The sequence below is a fragment of the Camelina sativa genome, chromosome 13 (assembly GCF_000633955.1).
Source record: "Camelina sativa cultivar DH55 chromosome 13, Cs, whole genome shotgun sequence".
Taxonomy (NCBI): Eukaryota; Viridiplantae; Streptophyta; class Magnoliopsida; order Brassicales; family Brassicaceae; genus Camelina; species Camelina sativa.
In genome coordinates, this window is record NC_025697.1 from 10387454 (window position 1) to 10406305 (window position 18852).

The 18852-nt window shown below is 35.4% G+C and overlaps 5 protein-coding genes across 6 annotated transcripts; 3 read left to right on the plus strand and 2 right to left on the minus strand.

Annotated features, from left to right (window-relative positions):
* On the plus strand, positions 150–2782 carry LOC104738112 (cation/H(+) antiporter 3-like). Its single transcript, XM_010458343.1, has 3 exons — positions 150–416; positions 519–1577; positions 1661–2782. Exons 1-3 carry the CDS (start codon positions 150–152, stop codon positions 2780–2782), a joined length of 2448 nt encoding a protein of 815 aa, XP_010456645.1.
* On the minus strand, positions 4881–7851 carry LOC104738113 (cation/H(+) antiporter 9-like). Its single transcript, XM_019234540.1, has 4 exons — positions 7603–7851; positions 7023–7498; positions 6107–6653; positions 4881–6008 (listed from the first exon to the last, which is right to left on the minus strand). The coding sequence occupies exons 1-4, from the start codon at positions 7849–7851 to the stop codon at positions 4881–4883; spliced, it is 2400 nt and encodes a 799-aa protein (XP_019090085.1).
* Positions 9235–11510, plus strand: LOC104736308 (E3 ubiquitin-protein ligase MIEL1-like). The gene is made up of 12 exons (XM_010456268.2): positions 9235–9573; positions 9695–9782; positions 9874–9934; positions 10024–10055; positions 10130–10207; positions 10286–10329; positions 10424–10464; positions 10542–10624; positions 10700–10791; positions 10880–10949; positions 11030–11071; positions 11157–11510. Exons 1-12 carry the CDS (start codon positions 9485–9487, stop codon positions 11322–11324), a joined length of 888 nt encoding a protein of 295 aa, XP_010454570.1. The 5' UTR covers positions 9235–9484; the 3' UTR covers positions 11325–11510.
* On the plus strand, positions 12232–14330 carry LOC104736309 (sterol 14-demethylase-like). The gene is made up of 2 exons (XM_010456269.2): positions 12232–12809; positions 13112–14330. The coding sequence occupies exons 1-2, from the start codon at positions 12321–12323 to the stop codon at positions 14105–14107; spliced, it is 1485 nt and encodes a 494-aa protein (XP_010454571.1). The 5' UTR covers positions 12232–12320; the 3' UTR covers positions 14108–14330.
* Positions 14715–17364, minus strand: LOC104736310. 2 transcript variants are annotated; one of them, XM_010456271.2, is made up of 2 exons: positions 17193–17364; positions 14715–15898 (listed from the first exon to the last, which is right to left on the minus strand). In XM_010456271.2, the coding sequence occupies exons 1-2, from the start codon at positions 17244–17246 to the stop codon at positions 15233–15235; spliced, it is 720 nt and encodes a 239-aa protein (XP_010454573.1). In that variant the 5' UTR covers positions 17247–17364; the 3' UTR covers positions 14715–15232. The 2 variants fall into 2 exon arrangements, with proteins under 2 accessions (XP_010454573.1, XP_010454572.1); XM_010456270.2 differs by lacking the exon at positions 17193–17364 and adding an exon at positions 16274–16449.

The following is an 18852-nucleotide window of genomic DNA, read 5'->3' on the forward strand; positions in this document are numbered from 1 at the left end:
GATGATCACTTGTTCCTTTGATTCTGTTACCCAAACAGTAAAAAAGTCAATAAGTTTATATAAAATTGTAATGCATCTTTGATCACGTACATTGCTCTTGCAATCCTTTTTTTTTTTTTTGTTCTCTTTCATTGAGGGTTTTGTCATCAATGGAGGACTTTGGAGATAATAAGATGCTTTACCTGAGAGACACATGGAGACAAGGAACCATGATTTGTGACGTCGTACCTCTCAACCCTAGCTCCAATGGTGTTTGGCCTGAACAAAAATTCTCAGATCCTAACATCAATGTTCATTTCTGGAGTTACACGTTTCCACACTTGCAGATGATATTTCTCATCATTTCTTTCCTTTGGCAATTCTTGCATTTCTTCCTCCAACGTCTCGGCATGATCCGTTTCACTTCTCATATGCTTGTAAGTACTATTGGAAAACCTCGAAAACGTTTCCATATTGTTAATATTGTAAGGATATATTCTAAATTTTGAGGTATTTGTTGTGTTGTGTTATCTTTGTAGACTGGTGTTCTTTTAAGCAAGACTTTCCTAAAGGAGAATTCAGCGGCGAGACGATTTTTTTCTACAGAAGATTACAAAGAGATTGTGTTTAGTCTCACAGCTGCTTGCTCTTACATGATGTTTTGGTTCTTGATGGGAGTTAAAATGGACATGAGTTTGGTCCGAACCACGGGGAGAAAAGCTATCACCATTGGGCTCTCCTCTGTTTTACTATCCACGTTGGTTTGTTCCGTTATCTTTTTTGGAAACTTAAGGGACGTAGGAACGAAAAAATCAGACAATACTCTTAATTCATTGGAGTATGTTGTGATTTATTCAATCCAATGCCTTTCGTCTTTCCCTGTCGTTGGAAACCTTCTTTTTGAGCTCAAGCTACAGAACTCAGAGCTCGGTCGTCTAGCGATATCTTCTGCTGTGGTTAGTGATTTCAGCACCTCGGTTCTTGCTTCCGCTCTCATCTTCATGAAGGAGCTCAAGGACGACCAAACACGGCTCGGGAGTGTGTTTATAGGAGATGTTATTGTAGGGGACCGTCCTTTGAAGAGAGCAGGGATAGTGGTTCTCTTTGTTTGTGTTGCAATCTACGTTTTCAGACCGTTGATGTTCTACATTATTAAACAAACGCCTTCTGGTCGTCCCGTAAAGCCAATATACTTAACTACAATCATTGTTATGGTCTCTGGTTCAGCCATTCTTTCCAACTGGTGCAAGCAATCTATTTTCATGGGACCTTTCATCTTAGGTCTTGCTGTTCCTCATGGCCCTCCTTTAGGTTCTGCAATCGTTGAGAAGTTTGAGTCGGCTATATTCGGCACTTTTATTCCCTTCTTCATTGCTTCTTCTTCCACGGAGATTGATATCACGGCTTTGTTTCATTGGAAAGACCTCAAAGGTATTATACTCATTATCTTAATATCTTTCGTCGTCAAATTCATCTTCACTACGGTTCCTGCTTTGTTCTACCGTATGCCAATGGAAGACTGCTTCGCTCTATCTCTTATCATGTCTTTTAAAGGCATCTTCGAGCTCGGTGCCTACGCCTTAGCCTTCCAAAGAGGGGTATGTATAAACACATGTGCCTCCATAATGATATTATATTTCAATACTATCTCTCATGTTTATGCTTTGAACGTACGTTGCAGTCTGTTCGTCCCGAGACCTTCACTGTCGCGTGTCTTTACATAATGTTGAACTCCGCAATCATACCTCCGATCTTGCGGTACTTGTATAATCCTGCGAGGATGTACGCAGGGTACGAGAAGCGGAATATGCAGCACCTGAAACCAAACTCTGAACTAAGGATTCTGTCTTGCATTTACAGAACAGATGATATACGTCCAATGATCAATCTTCTTGAAGCTACTTGCCCGTCACGGGAATCTCCTGTTGCAACCTATGTCCTCCACTTGTTGGAGCTCGTAGGGCAAGCCCATCCAATCTTCATTTCCCACAAATTGCAAACTCTCAAAACAGAGGAGACGTCTTATTCAAACAACGTACTTGTCTCCTTTGAAAAATTCCGCAAAGAGTTCTACGGATCGGTCTTTGTAAGCATCTTCACGGCTATATCTATGCCCGATACGATGCATGGAGACATTTGTATGCTTGCTCTCAACAACACTACTTCTCTCATACTTCTTCCTTTTCACCAGACTTGGTCCGCTGACAGATCCGCTATCATCTCAAACAGTAGCATGATCATGAACCTTAATAAGAGCGTTCTTGACGCTGCACCATGTTCTGTCGGAATCTTTGTGTACCGAAGCAGTGTTGGACGAAGAACCATTAATGACGCTGTTTCAAACTTATCAACATACAATGTCTGTATGGTCTTCCTAGGCGGTAAAGACGATAGAGAAGCAGTGACACTTGCAGCACGAATGGCTCGAGACCCTAGAATCACTGTAACCATTGTCCGAATGATCACTACCGATGAGAACGCACGAGAAAAATCAGAATGGGATAAAATGCTTGACGATGAACTTCTTAGAGATGTGAAGAGCAACACATTAGTAGAAATTTTCTACTCGGAGAAGGCAATTGAAGATGCGTCTGAGACATCTGGTTTCTTGAAATCGCTTTCAAACGATTTTGATATGTTCATAGTGGGAAGAGGGAAAGGAAGGACGAGTGTGTTCACAGAAGGGCTTGAGGAATGGAGTGAGTGTAAGGAGCTTGGTGTTGTTGGTGATCTATTGACTTCACATGATATTAATGGCCAAGCTTCTGTTTTGGTAATACAACAACAACAGCTTATGATTTAGGTTCATAAGTACTGGTAACATTCCTTTCATTATAGTCTTAGAAATTTATTTGTAAGAAGAGCATTCTTTTGTAAATTTTTTACTTAGCACATTCAAATTTAACTTCTTGCAAATACAAAAGCCATACACAAGGGCAATAAGATTTTCAAGCATTGAAATTTTATACTTGCAAAAATACATTTTCGACAAAGATTACAAAGACTATATACGAACTCACTTATACAAGGACTTTTTAGTCATTTACATATAGTTTTTTCTTTTCTTTTTCATTGAAAAGTTTTCATTGAAAATTCAAAGATATTTCTACTGGCCGTGCAGCAGTTATAAAAAAGAACTGGCCGTGGTATATAATTTAGTTTTGTTACGTAGTTTATCCCTAATAATAATATATAACTATGAAATTATGGACTTATAAATTTTTTTTACAAATTACATCGTTAAAAATAAAATATGGATGTCCACAATCTAATTTTAAACATAGGCTCATTATATTAATTAATTTAAAAGAACTATCTATATGGTATACTCTATTTTAATTAAATAATTAGGATTATAAATTCATTTTTGATAACTTTTTATTCCATCGTTAAGGTTTTCTCATCTTTTGATTCTTTGGTAACACAATGACAAATTTTTCTTTCAACGTCTTTTCACCAAATTAGTTCATTAGTTATATCAAATTAAAATTAGTTTTTTATTTACTATCTCTATTTACTTTATTTTTTTAATAATTGAAGTAATCAAATTATATTATGTTAATGTTTAAGAACTAATATTTCGTTTCAATTTGTCTCTTTATTTATTTTTTTTGTTATATGACATTGTGGTTAATTTTTACGAATTTTTATTTTGTATAATTTAAACGGAGACATTTTATTTTTATTCGCTTCTTATAATTATTGACCTTCGCACGGCTCTGTTTCTACCAATCATGATACTTGACGATTACAAACACAATTTTTTTTCTAAATACGCTACAAAATTCTCATTCTTTTTTATAGCAAAAAAAAAAATCTAAAACCATTAAATACAGAAATTAACATAACTTTGTTTTTAGTGCAATTACCATGCATATCAATTGCTGAAATTTTCACCTGAAATATACATATAAGATTTCGTTGCTGTATATTATATCTCTAAATGTACTGAATCATTTATTGCATTACTATCAATACTATGTAAGTTACAAAAATGTGTCAACATAAAAAAAAAAATCCATTAAATGAAATTTAATGCCTTAAAACATGAATATGGTTATTAATATGAGAGTTACTAAATCAATTAAAATATGAAAGTGGAAAAAATTGCCAAGGTTTACAAAAGTGCATTTATTCTGAATAAATAACTGAAATTTATTATACATAAAATTTATAGTTATTAAAAATAAATGTTTGACATGAAATTCAAGCTAATCAAATTCTAAATAATATATATTTAGTTCTTTCTATATCATTAAACACTTATTCAGTTCTTATTTGTTCTTAGTATATAATTAATAATGATAATAATGTTCGATTTTTAATTCTGTATATTTAAATATACTTTAGTTTATATTAAATTGTAATAAAATTAAAAATAATGTAACAGTCATATCATGTAAATTAGTTCAGTTAATGTGAAAAAAATACAAAAGTAAATTTTTATTGGACATTATGTTAATATTAGAAAAAATAAAGAAAAATTGAACATCTTATAATGTATATCTTCTAATTATTTGATCATAAAATTATTTTATACTTGTAATTTTGCATTAAATTATGTGACAGTAAAACAATAATATGTAAAAAATGTATATAATGTAAAGCCAATTCTTTTTAATTTGTTAGATTCAAAAATTTTAAAAAAATAATGACACATATTGAAAGAAGAGAGTGCCAAATGCCAAACTCTTAGAGCATTACTTTATTATATACGATTGATACTATTTTAGGAATTATTCATAAGTTTAATTTCTAACTAAAGTTTTTAATTCGAAATGAATGTATTAACCAATCTCTTTTATATATCTATATGTCCACGCACAATTAAAGATATCTACCATTGACCTATATTGTGTGTGAATATAATTTTTGGTTGAGATCATTGAAATATGTTACAATCATTCATGTTTTTGTTGTTGTTGTACTACTAAAACAGAAACCCTACTTCTTAATTCTTTTGATGCAAGCAAATCTCCGATGACTCCTAATTCTGGAAGCTCCATCCACTCTGCCAATCCCGTGAAATCCATTGACTCATCGTCATGACCTCTCCCTACAATCACCAAATCATTATCTTTCGCCACCAATCTAACGGTGGTGGCTACCGCGGGTCCACCAGTGACTATCTTCTCTACATACGAAAAATTTTCGACGGTGGAGTATGTTGCTTTCAAATCATTCAAGACCTCATCATCAATGAGGTAGTCCCAATTCTTGGACTTATTTGGTTCTTGACCAGATAAAAATCGGGTCACGGTGAGACATACTCTCGGATTCTGTCTCATCCATTTCACAAGCGAGAGCGCCTCACGATCATCTTTACCACCAATGAAGATTACACCGACGTTAATGGTACTATTAGTCCTTTTCTTACCTTTATGATATCCTCGGTAATTGAGTACACCGATAGAACATGGAGCTCGGTCGAGGAGAGAAGCATTCACACGTCTGATCATAATATCTTCTGATTCATATGATCCATCTGGTGACCATCTTCGTCCAGAAGGGACAATGATCATCGATGTGAGTTGGTCTAAAGCAAGATTGCAAATGTCTTGATCCATAAGATCCTCATGAGAGTAAGCTGTGAAAGAATTAATAGTCAAAGATTCCCAATTCTCTTGTTGAAACTCGTTGAACGCGAGCATCATTGTTTGGATGTAAGAGTTTTGAAGCGATCGTGCTTTAGACCGCTTGTCGTGCGGTATCAAGATTGGAAACATACGTCCGGCGAGTTTTACTAGGTATAACGTCGTGACAGCAATGACTCTTCTGTCTTTGTTCTCGTTGTTTAGCGGCAAAGAAATCAATTTAAGCAACGAGATCGCGCCTGAGATATTGTCAGGTTTGTGCAAACAAGTTAGAATCTTGAGATCTGAGTTCGACTTCAGATGCATAATGTCTCTCTTGACGTATCCAATATATTTCCTCTTTGGATCATATAGTGCCTTCACAATCGTAGGTAAAATTCCCGCATTCAAGAGCACGTAAATCATCATGAAAGTGTACGTTGCTTGCGTTAAATTCTGTATATAAAAAAATAATCATCCGTTAATTCTAAAACCATGATGCAACATGGAAGATTCATGTAAATTTGGTTAGTTTCTAATAAATATTATTTTACCTTCTTTTTTACAGCGCCATCGAGGAAGCATAAGTCGACAAAACCCTTATAGTTCATTATAGTGGCAATGATAACAGATTCTTTCATAGGTAACTTGCAGATCATGCAAGGTACAAACGTGGCCGTCCATTTTACGACCGATGTAAGAATCACAAGAACTATGTTAAAGGAAATGTCATCGAACGAATATAATGCCCTTAGAACGTCACCTTTCATCGTCATAACTGCGATTGAAATAGGGAAAAATATGTTTGTAACCAAGCTCTCGAACTTGTCCTCTAATGCAGATCCCAAAGGCGGACCATCTGGGATCGCCATCCCAACCAAAAAAGCTCCTAGAACATGGATTTGGTTGAAAAATTCTGAGTAAATACTCGCGGCGATTGCTGTCATGATTGTTGCGTATAAGTATATTCTCGGTACGGGCTTGCCTTCTGGGGTAATATCAACTATTCGTTGTGCCATAGGCTTGACAATGAATAGGATCACAAGGACTAAGATGATCATTGCTACCATATCACGGTTGGCAATGCTGGGCGATACGTACCTGCGGAGCATTTCAAACTATTAAAACAAATGTTCAAAAGATTGTTATACTAAGTTACTAATCATGCATTCAAGTGTCGTCTATAGTTTAGATAACAATTATTATTGTTATTTCGTAGTTTCTTATAATTTTTTTTTCTTTTAGTTATTGTTAATTTTTTATAATTATTTGAGTACTTTCTTTGTAAAAATGTTTTATCATGCGATCGTCTAGACAGATTAATCTGTCATATAGACGTAGACAATAAAATGGTAAATTTTGTTGATCAAATTGTTAACTTTGATTGCAACAGAAGTATACTTAATGAGATAATCAAGTATGTATTTTTTTGAATTAGTAATTACTAGCTAGTTTAGACGTCTTGCATACCTGTATGTTCCTACATAGGAGACGCATATCAGAGTGGTAAATCCAAGGAGATCGTTGATGGCGGCGATAGATATGGCGATGCGGCCGAGCTCCGAGTTTGGAATTTTGAGCTCATATACGAGGTGTGTTATAACCGGTAACAGCGTTAATGCTTGAACCGCAGCAATCACGGTACGTTCTGTTGGAGCCAGCCTCAGAGGCATATAAAGAGGGTCAACCTTGTCGAGACGGAAGTTTCTGAAGGCTAATCCGCTGATCATAGTTACGAGAAAGGTTGAAACCGCTATAATGATCGTCCGTCTATCGGTTTGAAATGCGGCTTTCTTGTTGGTCTTCACGCCCATCAAGAACGTGAACATTACCAACCCAAACCTGGCCACACCTTCCAACGCGACGTCTCCGGGGACGTCTAACGATAACCTGTCTGATGAAAACTCCACCAGATCAAATAGCTGAGGTCCCAAAATGAAACCGGCCTAGTTTAAAAACCAAAAGACCTGTTACTTGCAATACAATAAACCATGACCATGTACTTGCAATACAAGATTATTGACATTTGTGAATGTTTTCCTCAACTTACAAGCATGTGCGACACGAACTGTGGTATGCCAATACGTCTGAGGAACATATGACATAAGACGATGGAAACGAAGATGAGAATGATTTGTATCTCAAGGAGAGGCAATGCATGTTCGAAGATGACACCCGGAGTTTCATATTCTTCGAAAATTCCGTAAGAAGAGATGTTGAAAAAAGTGGCTCCGTAACAAACTTCAGCTTTTCTAAGAGGCGGCCTAGGCGCAAGAGGTAGTACTTGAGGATCGGTCATGATGATGACCAAAAGATATGTTTTTGTCAAATTTGTTCAAGATCCATTTTTTGTTTTTTTTTTCCTTCTTAACAAAAAAAAATTCAACAACGGAACTGTTTCTTTGAAACGAAAAAAAATGGTTGTTGTTCTGTTGATAGTTGTTAAGGTTTTTTTTTTGTTGTTTTTGAAATAGTTTTGTTACGTGTGACTGTTTTAGCTGTAGATGTACTAATCTACAAAATACACATAGATACGCTATACAAATTTAGCATACCAGATGTACGTGTAAAATATTTATCAAAAGAAAAAAAAAAACAGACAGTATGTAAAATTGTATATCGGTTAACTTGACTGATCAGGTTTTTTATCAGAGTTGATTCTGTATGAACCGGATTCAAAGTTAGTTTTTCGAGTTTTGAGAAATCAGGCTCCACTCCGAAAAAAAAAGGACTCCGATCCTGAGAGATTTTGACCGATCACAACGTAACATTTTAAAATTTTAGCAGTTTAAACGAAGCAAACTTTTCTATCCGTCTCACAAAAACTATGGTTTGCACTTTTCACAATTCACAAATACATATTTAAAAAATATTATTAAAATTTTCTATCATACTCCTAAATCCTAAAGACAATTAATTGATTCTTGCCTTCATGGGATCAATGTCTATCATGTCCGTTTTAACCAACTTATTGTTTTGTTACAAACCCAAAAGATAAACAGCCCCTTGAAGGTCCATTATCGAGTTTGACACTTAGCCCTTTGAAGGTCTTACCCACAACTCTTTTTTTTTTTTGGTGAAGGGTCTTACCCATAATAATGTTATCAATTATCAAACGATTAAAATAAAACAAAAAGTTTCCACAACTTCTAAAGTCTATGTGCTAATTAATCCCAATTTTCAGTAGTGTCATGAGAATAAAAATATGGACCCATAACGTGTCACCAAGTGGGTGAAGATCATATCCATTATCTAATCCTATCCTGTTCCTCCTTTTCAAAAGACAGGAACATTGAGACCCACACCACAGACCATGGTTCCTTAAATGGTCCCGCCAAGTCGCCAACTGAATCAAAGCTAAAACCGAGTGTTAACTTACTATTAAGTATTAACTAATAACTCTTACATAACCTCTTGTGAAATATGATATATGGTTTTAGACTTTTAGTTGCATAATACTAAAAAAAAAAGATATTTCAACAAAAGTTCAACCAAAAATCTCTACACTTCAATCCATCCCAAGGCCATAAACCCTATTCCAAATTTTCTCCAATTTTCTCATTACATAAACTAGTGGAAACTATTTTATTTTCGTAGATATTTTATCATAAAAAGGGAGATTTTTTTAATATATTATGTTCCTTAAATTATATATACCAAAAATAAGAGAGTCATAATTTCATAATCTATGGATTAGGCAAAGTTAAAACTCTGGCGTGTTGCCGAGTCATCTCACTCATCTTCATATATAAAACAAATCTCTACCTGATTGCTTTTTTTCCGTCTCTGCAACTCTCATCTCAACTTGATTCTCTCTGATTTAAACAAACATATCTAAAATACATTTCTTCCAAATTACGTTTCTTTATCAATCTGGGTCTCGAATTGGGTTTGTTTTGAAAGTAGGAAAGATTAAAACTTTGAAGTAAAACATGGAGATGGGTTTCCAGGAAAATGAACAAAATCAAGAATTTGGTTCTCAAGTTGCGAATCTTATGGAGATTGGATCTGGGCATTACGGGTAAAAGACCAAACCATTGATTTTTAATTTTCAATTTTATTATTTGGGGGTAACGAAAAAAGCTAAAGTTTCAATCTTTAGTTGGATTTTGATTATCCCATGTGTTTGTGTGTGTGTTTAGATGCTCACATTATAGAAGACGATGTAAGATTAGAGCACCATGTTGTGATGAGGTTTTTGATTGTAGACATTGTCACAACGAAGCTAAGGTAATAAACTTGTGTGTCTGTGTGTGTGTTTTATGAAGAACAAGTTTTGGTTATACAGAACTAATGTGTATTTGTTTGATTGTTTCAATAGGATTCTCTTCAAATTGAACAGATGCATAGACATGAACTTCCTCGACATGAAGTTTCAAAGGTTTTGAAACATTCTGAGTATTTTTGATTATGTTTTGTTCATTGTGATAGCATTGTTGATCTTGATTTGTTTTTTTTTTTTTTTTTTTTNTGGTATGCTCACTCTGTGGGACAGAACAAGACGTGAGTATCCACATTTTGATATAGAGATTTGAATACATGTTTCTTGATGCTGAACTCTGATTTGTTTTCTTTAGGTTAAGCAAAATTGCTCCAATTGTGGTGTATGTATGGGGAAGTACTTTTGCTCAAAATGCAAATTCTTTGACGATGATGTAAGTGTTTTAATCGAGTTATCACCCCTTTTTAGCTGGAATTTGTAGTAGTAATGAGACTCAATTTGGTTGTTTCAGCTTTCCAAAAAGCAATATCATTGCGATGAGTGTGGGATTTGCCGGTATATATTCACTTTTAAACTGGCATTGTAATTTTTGCTTACTAATTCGAACTTGTGAAGTTGATATGTAATCTCATGATGTTGTGTTCAATAGGACTGGAGGAGAAGAAAACTTCTTCCACTGCAAAAGATGTCGTAAGAGACAAAACCTCGCATGCTTGTTTCCACTATCTTTCTTTGTTTGGAGATCTTATTTTGTTTTCTTGGAACAGGATGTTGCTACTCCAAGGTTATGGAGGACAAGCACCGATGTGTCGAAGGCGCAATGCATCACAATTGCCCTGTTTGTTTCGAGGTACAAGAATAAATCCCACCCTATTTCCTTAGTGTAACATAATGGTGTCCTCATTTGGGTTTATTTTGTTCCCAGTATCTGTTTGACTCCACAAGAGATATCACGGTCCTGCGATGTGGTCACACTATGCATTTAGAATGCACCAAAGATATGGGGCTGCATAACCGGTAAAAAGAGCTATCAAGTCTTTATGCAGCCAATAAAAGGAAGTCATTAATCAACAAGGATTAAAACTTTTCTTGATGAATTGTGTAGATACACCTGCCCTGTATGCTCCAAATCCATATGTGACATGTCCAATTTGTGGAAGAAACTTGATGAAGAGGTAAGACTCCATAATCTAATGTTCGATCTCTTGTATAGTCTTTTAATGTTCATTAAGTTTTTTACATTCAAATTTTGCAGGTTGCCGCATACCCAATGCCAAAACTGTATGAGAATAAGATGGTAAACGAAATTGAATTCCATATCATGGTCTTGCTTGTGTTTGTGTATGTGCACATTCTAATTTGGACTTGATGTACTGAATCAGGTATGGATTCTTTGCAATGACTGCAGCTCAAACACTAACGTTCGGTTTCATTTTATCGCGCATAAATGCAGTAGCTGCGGTTCCTACAACACGAAACAGACGCAGAGAGGCTCTGATAGTCACTCTTGCTCTTCTGGAGTGTCTCAGGTTGTTGGTTCGACCGGTTAATTCTTTAACCAGTGCTAGTCTTGGTATCTAAATTTCTCAAGAGAGATATTATTTGTATTTTCCTAACTATATAGTATCAGTCAATCAATGCCTCTGGTTGTTTATATCAGCACAAAATTCAAAAGCTGCTTTGAGCCTATCCAACTCGCAAGTCTAAACGATCCAAAGATAAGTTTTGATCCAATATTTCATAGCCACTAACATAGCCCAAAATTTTTTTTTTTTTGAACAATGAAAGGTGGGAGAACTAATGAAATGTAATTGACATCAGTCTGAGGACACATGAGCATAATATCTTCTACGTGTTTGTTAATAACGTACTCGTTTGTACTGACCAAGTGAAGCTAAAGAACCTAACGTGTTGTGGTTTCACTGTAAAGAAACCCGCCACTTGTGATCTCTTGGCGTTTCACGGTTTTGTACGCCTGCTTCGTCGCGTCGCTCGATTGGCTTATCCTTTGTAATTTTTGATTGTTTGTGTTCTGGTAGTTTTAACAGAGATTAGAGTTGAATTTTGACGAAATGAAACTGAAAACGTGAAGAATCTATAGTGACAGGAAGCAGCGTTACGAAAATCATTACAAACCTAATTATCGTTGTTTGAGGTTGATGACATGGCATAATTGGTAGAGATTTAGAATTTGCAGAATAAGCTAATGTGGCACAATGTAGGGGTTTCTAAGAAGCTGATGTGGACACTCTCAAATGGCTCAAATTGTCTCTTTTATTAGTAGTAATTTCTGGGACACTAATCCTGTACTAATTATATGCATGTAATTGACATCAGTCTGAGGAGTGAGGACACATGAGCATAATATCTTCTACGTGTTTGTTAATAACGTACTCGTTTGTACTGATCAAGTGAAGCTAAAGAACCTAACGTGTTGTGGTTATAGTCGGACATAATTATTTATTGCCTAAAATTCCAAAAGCAATTCAAGGTATAAAACAAGAGTTAAGCTGAGCAGTGTTAAATCTGTGAAGCAAATCCAAAATATGAAAATGGAAGTGTATTTTTACAAGGTTTTGAATATGAGTAGTGTGGTTATTGTGGTGTTGTTCCTTACAATGGTTGTGACCAAACTCATCACATCCTTACCTTCCAAGAAGAAGAAGAGTGTTCGTGTCCCTCCCGTTCTTCAAGCGTGGCCTCCTTTGATCGGAACTCTAATCCGCTTCATGAAAGGTCCAATCTCGTTGCTTAGAGAGGAATATCCTAAGCTTGGAAGTGTTTTCACGGTGAAGCTTCTTCACAAGAACATAACCTTTTTGATCGGTCCTGAAGTGTCGGAACATTTCTTCAACGCTTTTGAATCGGAACTTAGCCAGAAAGAAGTTTACAGGTTTAACGTGCCTACTTTTGGCCCCGGAGTTGTGTTTGATGCTGATTATCCCATCCGGATGGAGCAGTTTCGGTTCTTCGCTGATGCTCTCAAAGTCCATAACTTAAGAGGTTATGTCGATCCCATGGTTAGAGAAGCTGCGGTAATTACATATCATAAAACTTTGATACAAATTCTAACATTTAAGATTGAAATTTTTGCCATAGGTGATGATGATAAAATTAATAGAGTGCAATTAATTAATTCTAAATAGACTTTTGTTTTAAAAAAATCTTATCTATTTATTTTTGTTTGTTCTCAAAAGTCAAAACCAAAATTGTTAGATATTTAGTGGTAACAATTCGTATCACCTCTGAATTTGATTAGGGATTCTAAAACAAAAATTATGGTTTGCAAAATTTGAATAGATATATTTCTGAATCCCTTGTACATTGATCTTGTCAGGATTACTTTTCAAAATGGGGAGAGAGTGGTGAAGTGGACCTAAGTGTTGAGCTAGAGCGTCTCATCATCTTAACTGCAAGTAGATGTCTTCTAGGTCGAGAAGTCCGTGAACAACTGTTTGATGATGTCTCTGCATTGTTCCACGAACTTGACAATGGAATGCTTCCCATTAGTGTTCTCTTCCCGTACCTTCCCATTCCAGCTCATGGCTGTCGCGACCGCGCCAGAGCAAAGCTTGCACAGATCTTTTCCAAAATCATTGCATCTAGAAAACGTTCGGGTGACAAATCAGAGCACGACATGCTACAATGTTTCATCGACTCAAAGTACAAAGACGGTAGAGAAACAACGGAATCTGAGGTCACTGGTTTGCTCATTGCTGCTTTGTTTGCTGGCCAACACACAAGCGCTATCACTTCAACATGGACCGGTGCTTATCTCATGCGAGACAAACATTACTTATTAGCAGCAAAGGACGAGCAGAAGAAACTGATTGAAAAACATGGGGACAAGATCAATTATGATATCTTATCTGAAATGGATGTTCTGTTTAGATGCATTAAAGAAGCTTTAAGACTTCACCCACCACTGATCATGTTGATGAGAGCCTCACATAGTGATTTCAATGTGACAACCCGAGAAGGAAAAACATATGAGATCCCAAAGGGTCATATTGTCGCAACCTCGCCTGTATTCGCCAACCGTTTACCTCATGTTTATAAAGATCCAGACAATTTCGATCCGGATAGATTCGCACCGGGTAGAGAAGAAGACAAAGCAGCTGGTCCATTCTCATACATCTCCTTGGGAGCAGGTAGGCACGAGTGTCTTGGTGGACCTTTTGCGTACATGCAAATCAAAGCCATATGGAGTCACTTGTTGAGAAACTTTGAGCTTGAGTTAATGTCACCTTTTCCTGAGACTGATTGGAATGCTATGGTCGTTGGAGTTAAAGGGAAAGTGATGGTCCGTTATAAGCGTCTCCACGTCTCTTAAAAAATTTAGTACACCCACTTGGTTTGGTTTTCTTTTTGTGTCTTGTTCTTCCCTAGTTTTAGTTTGTTGTGTTGGCTGTTTGATACTTGCTTCACTGTTTTCCTTCTTTTGACTCTTTTTTGAAGTTATAAGAAAAATGAGTTGTATATTATATTAACTGTTTTAGTTCTGTGCCTCTTGTCTCATGTTTCAAGGTTTAAATAACAAACGAGTTGTTTATTTTTTTCTTCTAAAGAATTGAGTTGTATACATCACTATCTTGATTCTACATCACTATTTTGATTCTAATAATAGGTAAATCAATCCATGAGTGGACTGTCTATTTTTTTAACACTCGGAGACTTATGTGTTATATAACATGGACAAGAAGATCCGGCTCTAGATCTTCGGGACCTACCCGAACCGACAAAGAAATGGCTTTTGGACCTTTTGGTTGTTGGGCTTACCAACGACTTCTCACCCATTTACCCCCAAAAAAACAAAACAATTAAATAAAATATCCCAAAACTTACAAATCCTTCAAATACACCCCCAGAAGTGCCACAAGATAAACCTATTTTAATAACCATATTTTCAATAACTATAGAAAAATAAAATCCAATATGAAGACAGGAACATAACATCACATAGAGAATCACATAATACATTTAGATTTAACATAATATCCCCAACTGATCGTAGAGGGAAAAAATATAGAATACAAAAGAAACCCCTTATCTAGTTTCACAATCATGGAGCCAAAACATGAATGTGAAATTGGGGTTTTGGGTTTGAGATACAAAACCCCAACCAAAAAAAAAAAAACAAAAAGCATAACAGGAGAAAGAAGTAAAATAGCAAACTCTCTCACATAGCATTCACTCTCATTTAGTTAGAGTTAAACCAGGGGAGTTTTTTTTTTCTTACTTTCTCATCACTCTAAATCTAAACCCTAAATGGATCAGACTCTGTCTCCCACAATGGAGCATAACAAAAAGCCCTAATGTACAAAAGATCACTTTCACTTGAACCCTAGAAGTGAGATTAATCCTGGAAATTGACCTATGTAATGGTATATTAGATGACTATTAGTACTACTTGAGTAAGAATAAAGATCAGTATCCAGAATTTGTTTTGAGTTCCCGGTTAGTGGAGAAGAACTTTCTGATACTTAGCTTCTGAATAGGATCCATCTGAGAAAACTCTTTTCCTGTTGAATTTGCCACAACCATTGTTGACAATTGGGCATTGGACTGTAACTGGAGGGATCTCGAAGGTCTTAAGAGGCGGTGGTGGGTGGCGCCATTGAGGCAATGGACCGGCTAAGAGGAGTGTCTGAAGTAATGGCCCTGCCTTTATAACAGCTTGTAAGAGCTTACCCTTTTCAGGCAATGGCTTGTCTGCTAACAAGGGGTCCATAATAATCTCAGTTCTTGAAACTTCTTCAAGCTGAGATGGTGGTGGGTTCATGACATGATCAGTGGGTGACATAATGCTTTCCTCACAATCCGAGGATGAGAAGCTCTTGTTGGATCCTAATTGTTGAAGCTGAACTTGCTCGTCTTCAATGCTTGAAGCTCCAGATGAAGGAGGAGTTATGTGTTTCTGTTGTTGAAGTGAGTGGCTGTCGAACATGAGACGCTGACAATTCTCGAGAGCTTCGTCTCTTTCTTTGATGGTTTTGGTTAAGATGTCTTTGAGATGGATCAATTGCTCATCTCTCTTCCTTATTTCATCATAAGCAAACATCTTTGTTTGGTCCAGCTCTAGTGTTGTGTATAGTAGAGACTGTCTTATTTCTTCTGTTGTGATCTGTAAAAAAAAAGTAAAACACAAACAATCAGAAACACAAAAGAAAGAAACAGAGGAAACAAAACAGAGAACTCCTTAATTTCCCACAAATGGTGTTGATTGTGTCACTTGCTATGATTGAGTTTTGGTCAGAGAAGAAAGAGTAAGAAAAAAATCTTTAACCCATCAAGTAATGACTCATCTAGTTGAAGATTAAGACCACCTTATGCAAAATCTAGATTTATCTTAGACAGGCAAAGAATAAGAAAAAGTATACCCTCAAGAAATTAGGCAGACATTATGCAAAAGCCGAATGCTTTCACTATTCACTCACTCACTAAGGTTTAAAAGAAACAAAGGAAACTCATATATAGAAAGAAAAAAAAACAAATTTACCTTTCCGTGAGAGTAGTAAGGCCAGCCAAGAAGAGCATTGCTTTGGTTATCCATAAATTCTACTAAAGTGCGCTTAGAAGATCGTTTGATTCTCTAAAATAAACTGTTCGTGTGTGTTAGAGAGAGTGAGAAGAGAATGGATTTTAACTTGAGGAGTTAGGGAGGGAAGGACTTTATATATTAGTAAAACTTATTGGACTGCTTAAAAGCACATCAAGCTTTTTCAGGTAGCTCTCTTTTGAGTTTTCTCAATAATTTTTATTTAATCAACTAAAAGAATTAAATAAATAAAATGATGGCACATGATTGTATCATATCTTGCTACATTATTTCAACCAACGCCACTTTATATTATTTACAACGCGCAAACTATTTTAGAAATTATTTATCACTAATATAACTATAAAATAAAGCAAAATATCTCACATACAACTCAAATTCAAAGTAATTTCTTAGTGGAACGATATTAAAATCATATAAGTGGGTGTATCTTTTTTTAATATATAGTTTTTTTTTTCTTCTTTTGCCGGAAGTATTTGGTGGAAGACCTTAGACCAAGATCGTAGTTTACTGACTTTGGTCTCACTCACTCACATTATAGTCTCAACTCTTTAAAAGTCTTTTGTTTTCTTCTTCGGTTTTCTTGGGATGTGCAACACCACTTCTTGTCTTTATCCCAGAAAATTCGAGTAGCACCGAAAAGAGCGGGAACGAATGCTTCTTCAAACACCATTTTTTCTTTTCGATTTTGTGTATATAAATCAAAGAAGCATATAGTCAATGAGAAGTGGATTCCAGGGTCAGCAAAGGAGGCAGGTAACCAAACTTTTGCCACCAGAATATTGAGAACGTTTATATGGAATCCCTTTTTCAATTATTAAACCGATCACTACTCGTGGAAAAAAAGNAACAAATTTACCTTTCCGTGAGAGTAGTAAGGCCAGCCAAGAAGAGCATTGCTTTGGTTATCCATAAATTCTACTAAAGTGCGCTTAGAAGATCGTTTGATTCTCTAAAATAAACTGTTCGTGTGTGTTAGAGAGAGTGAGAAGAGAATGGATTTTAACTTGAGGAGTTAGGGAGGGAAGGACTTTATATATTAGTAAAACTTATTGGACTGCTTAAAAGCACATCAAGCTTTTTCAGGTAGCTCTCTTTTGAGTTTTCTCAATAATTTTTATTTAATCAACTAAAAGAATTAAATAAATAAAATGATGGCACATGATTGTATCATATCTTGCTACATTATTTCAACCAACGCCACTTTATATTATTTACAACGCGCAAACTATTTTAGAAATTATTTATCACTAATATAACTATAAAATAAAGCAAAATATCTCACATACAACTCAAATTCAAAGTAATTTCTTAGTGGAACGATATTAAAATCATATAAGTGGGTGTATCTTTTTTTAATATATAGTTTTTTTTTTCTTCTTTTGCCGGAAGTATTTGGTGGAAGACCTTAGACCAAGATCGTAGTTTACTGACTTTGGTCTCACTCACTCACATTATAGTCTCAACTCTTTAAAAGTCTTTTGTTTTCTTCTTCGGTTTTCTTGGGATGTGCAACACCACTTCTTGTCTTTATCCCAGAAAATTCGAGTAGCACCGAAAAGAGCGGGAACGAATGCTTCTTCAAACACCATTTTTTCTTTTCGATTTTGTGTATATAAATCAAAGAAGCATATAGTCAATGAGAAGTGGATTCCAGGGTCAGCAAAGGAGGCAGGTAACCAAACTTTTGCCACCAGAATATTGAGAACGTTTATATGGAATCCCTTTTTCAATTATTAAACCGATCACTACTCGTGGAAAAAAAGAAGAGAAAACAAAAAAGTTCTCACTACTCACATCCTCGTTACCAAATGTCACGTGAAAATAACAATCTAAACAGCTCAGTTTCTCTTCTTTTTTCAGTGGATAAAAGCATCGCTAGATTATAGCCAGAAGCAAAAATGTATCTATAGTTGTTTTCTGATATTATATAGTCAGTGTAAAATACTAAAATCTATGATCAATCGGTGTTTATAGCGGGGTACGATCAAGTGTATATCCTGTGTATTATCAACGTTTGTCAAAAAAAATAATAATTAAAGTTGAGGTAAGAACGTAAAATACGAGACAAAATAAATATTCAGTAACTTTTTTAAGTTAATGATGAATTGACGAATTAGTCTATTTAATTTCCAGATTGGACTGAGCATAGTTTTACACCATGCATGTGTTAAAAGAAAAACTCGTAAAATGACTACTAGGGTGGCGCAAAATCAATTTTAATTTCTTGGGCAAAACTTTATTATCAGTATTCTTAAATACTTTGTTGAAAATGATTTGTTGACTTTTACTGCAAGTGGAAGTAAAGCAAGGAAAGTAAATCTCCATATTTGGTTCGCTGGGTATGTGTTAAGTGATGATCATGATTGTGATATNAGCACATCAAGCTTTTTCAGGTAGCTCTCTTTTGAGTTTTCTCAATAATTTTTATTTAATCAACTAAAAGAATTAAATAAATAAAATGATGGCACATGATTGTATCATATCTTGCTACATTATTTCAACCAACGCCACTTTAT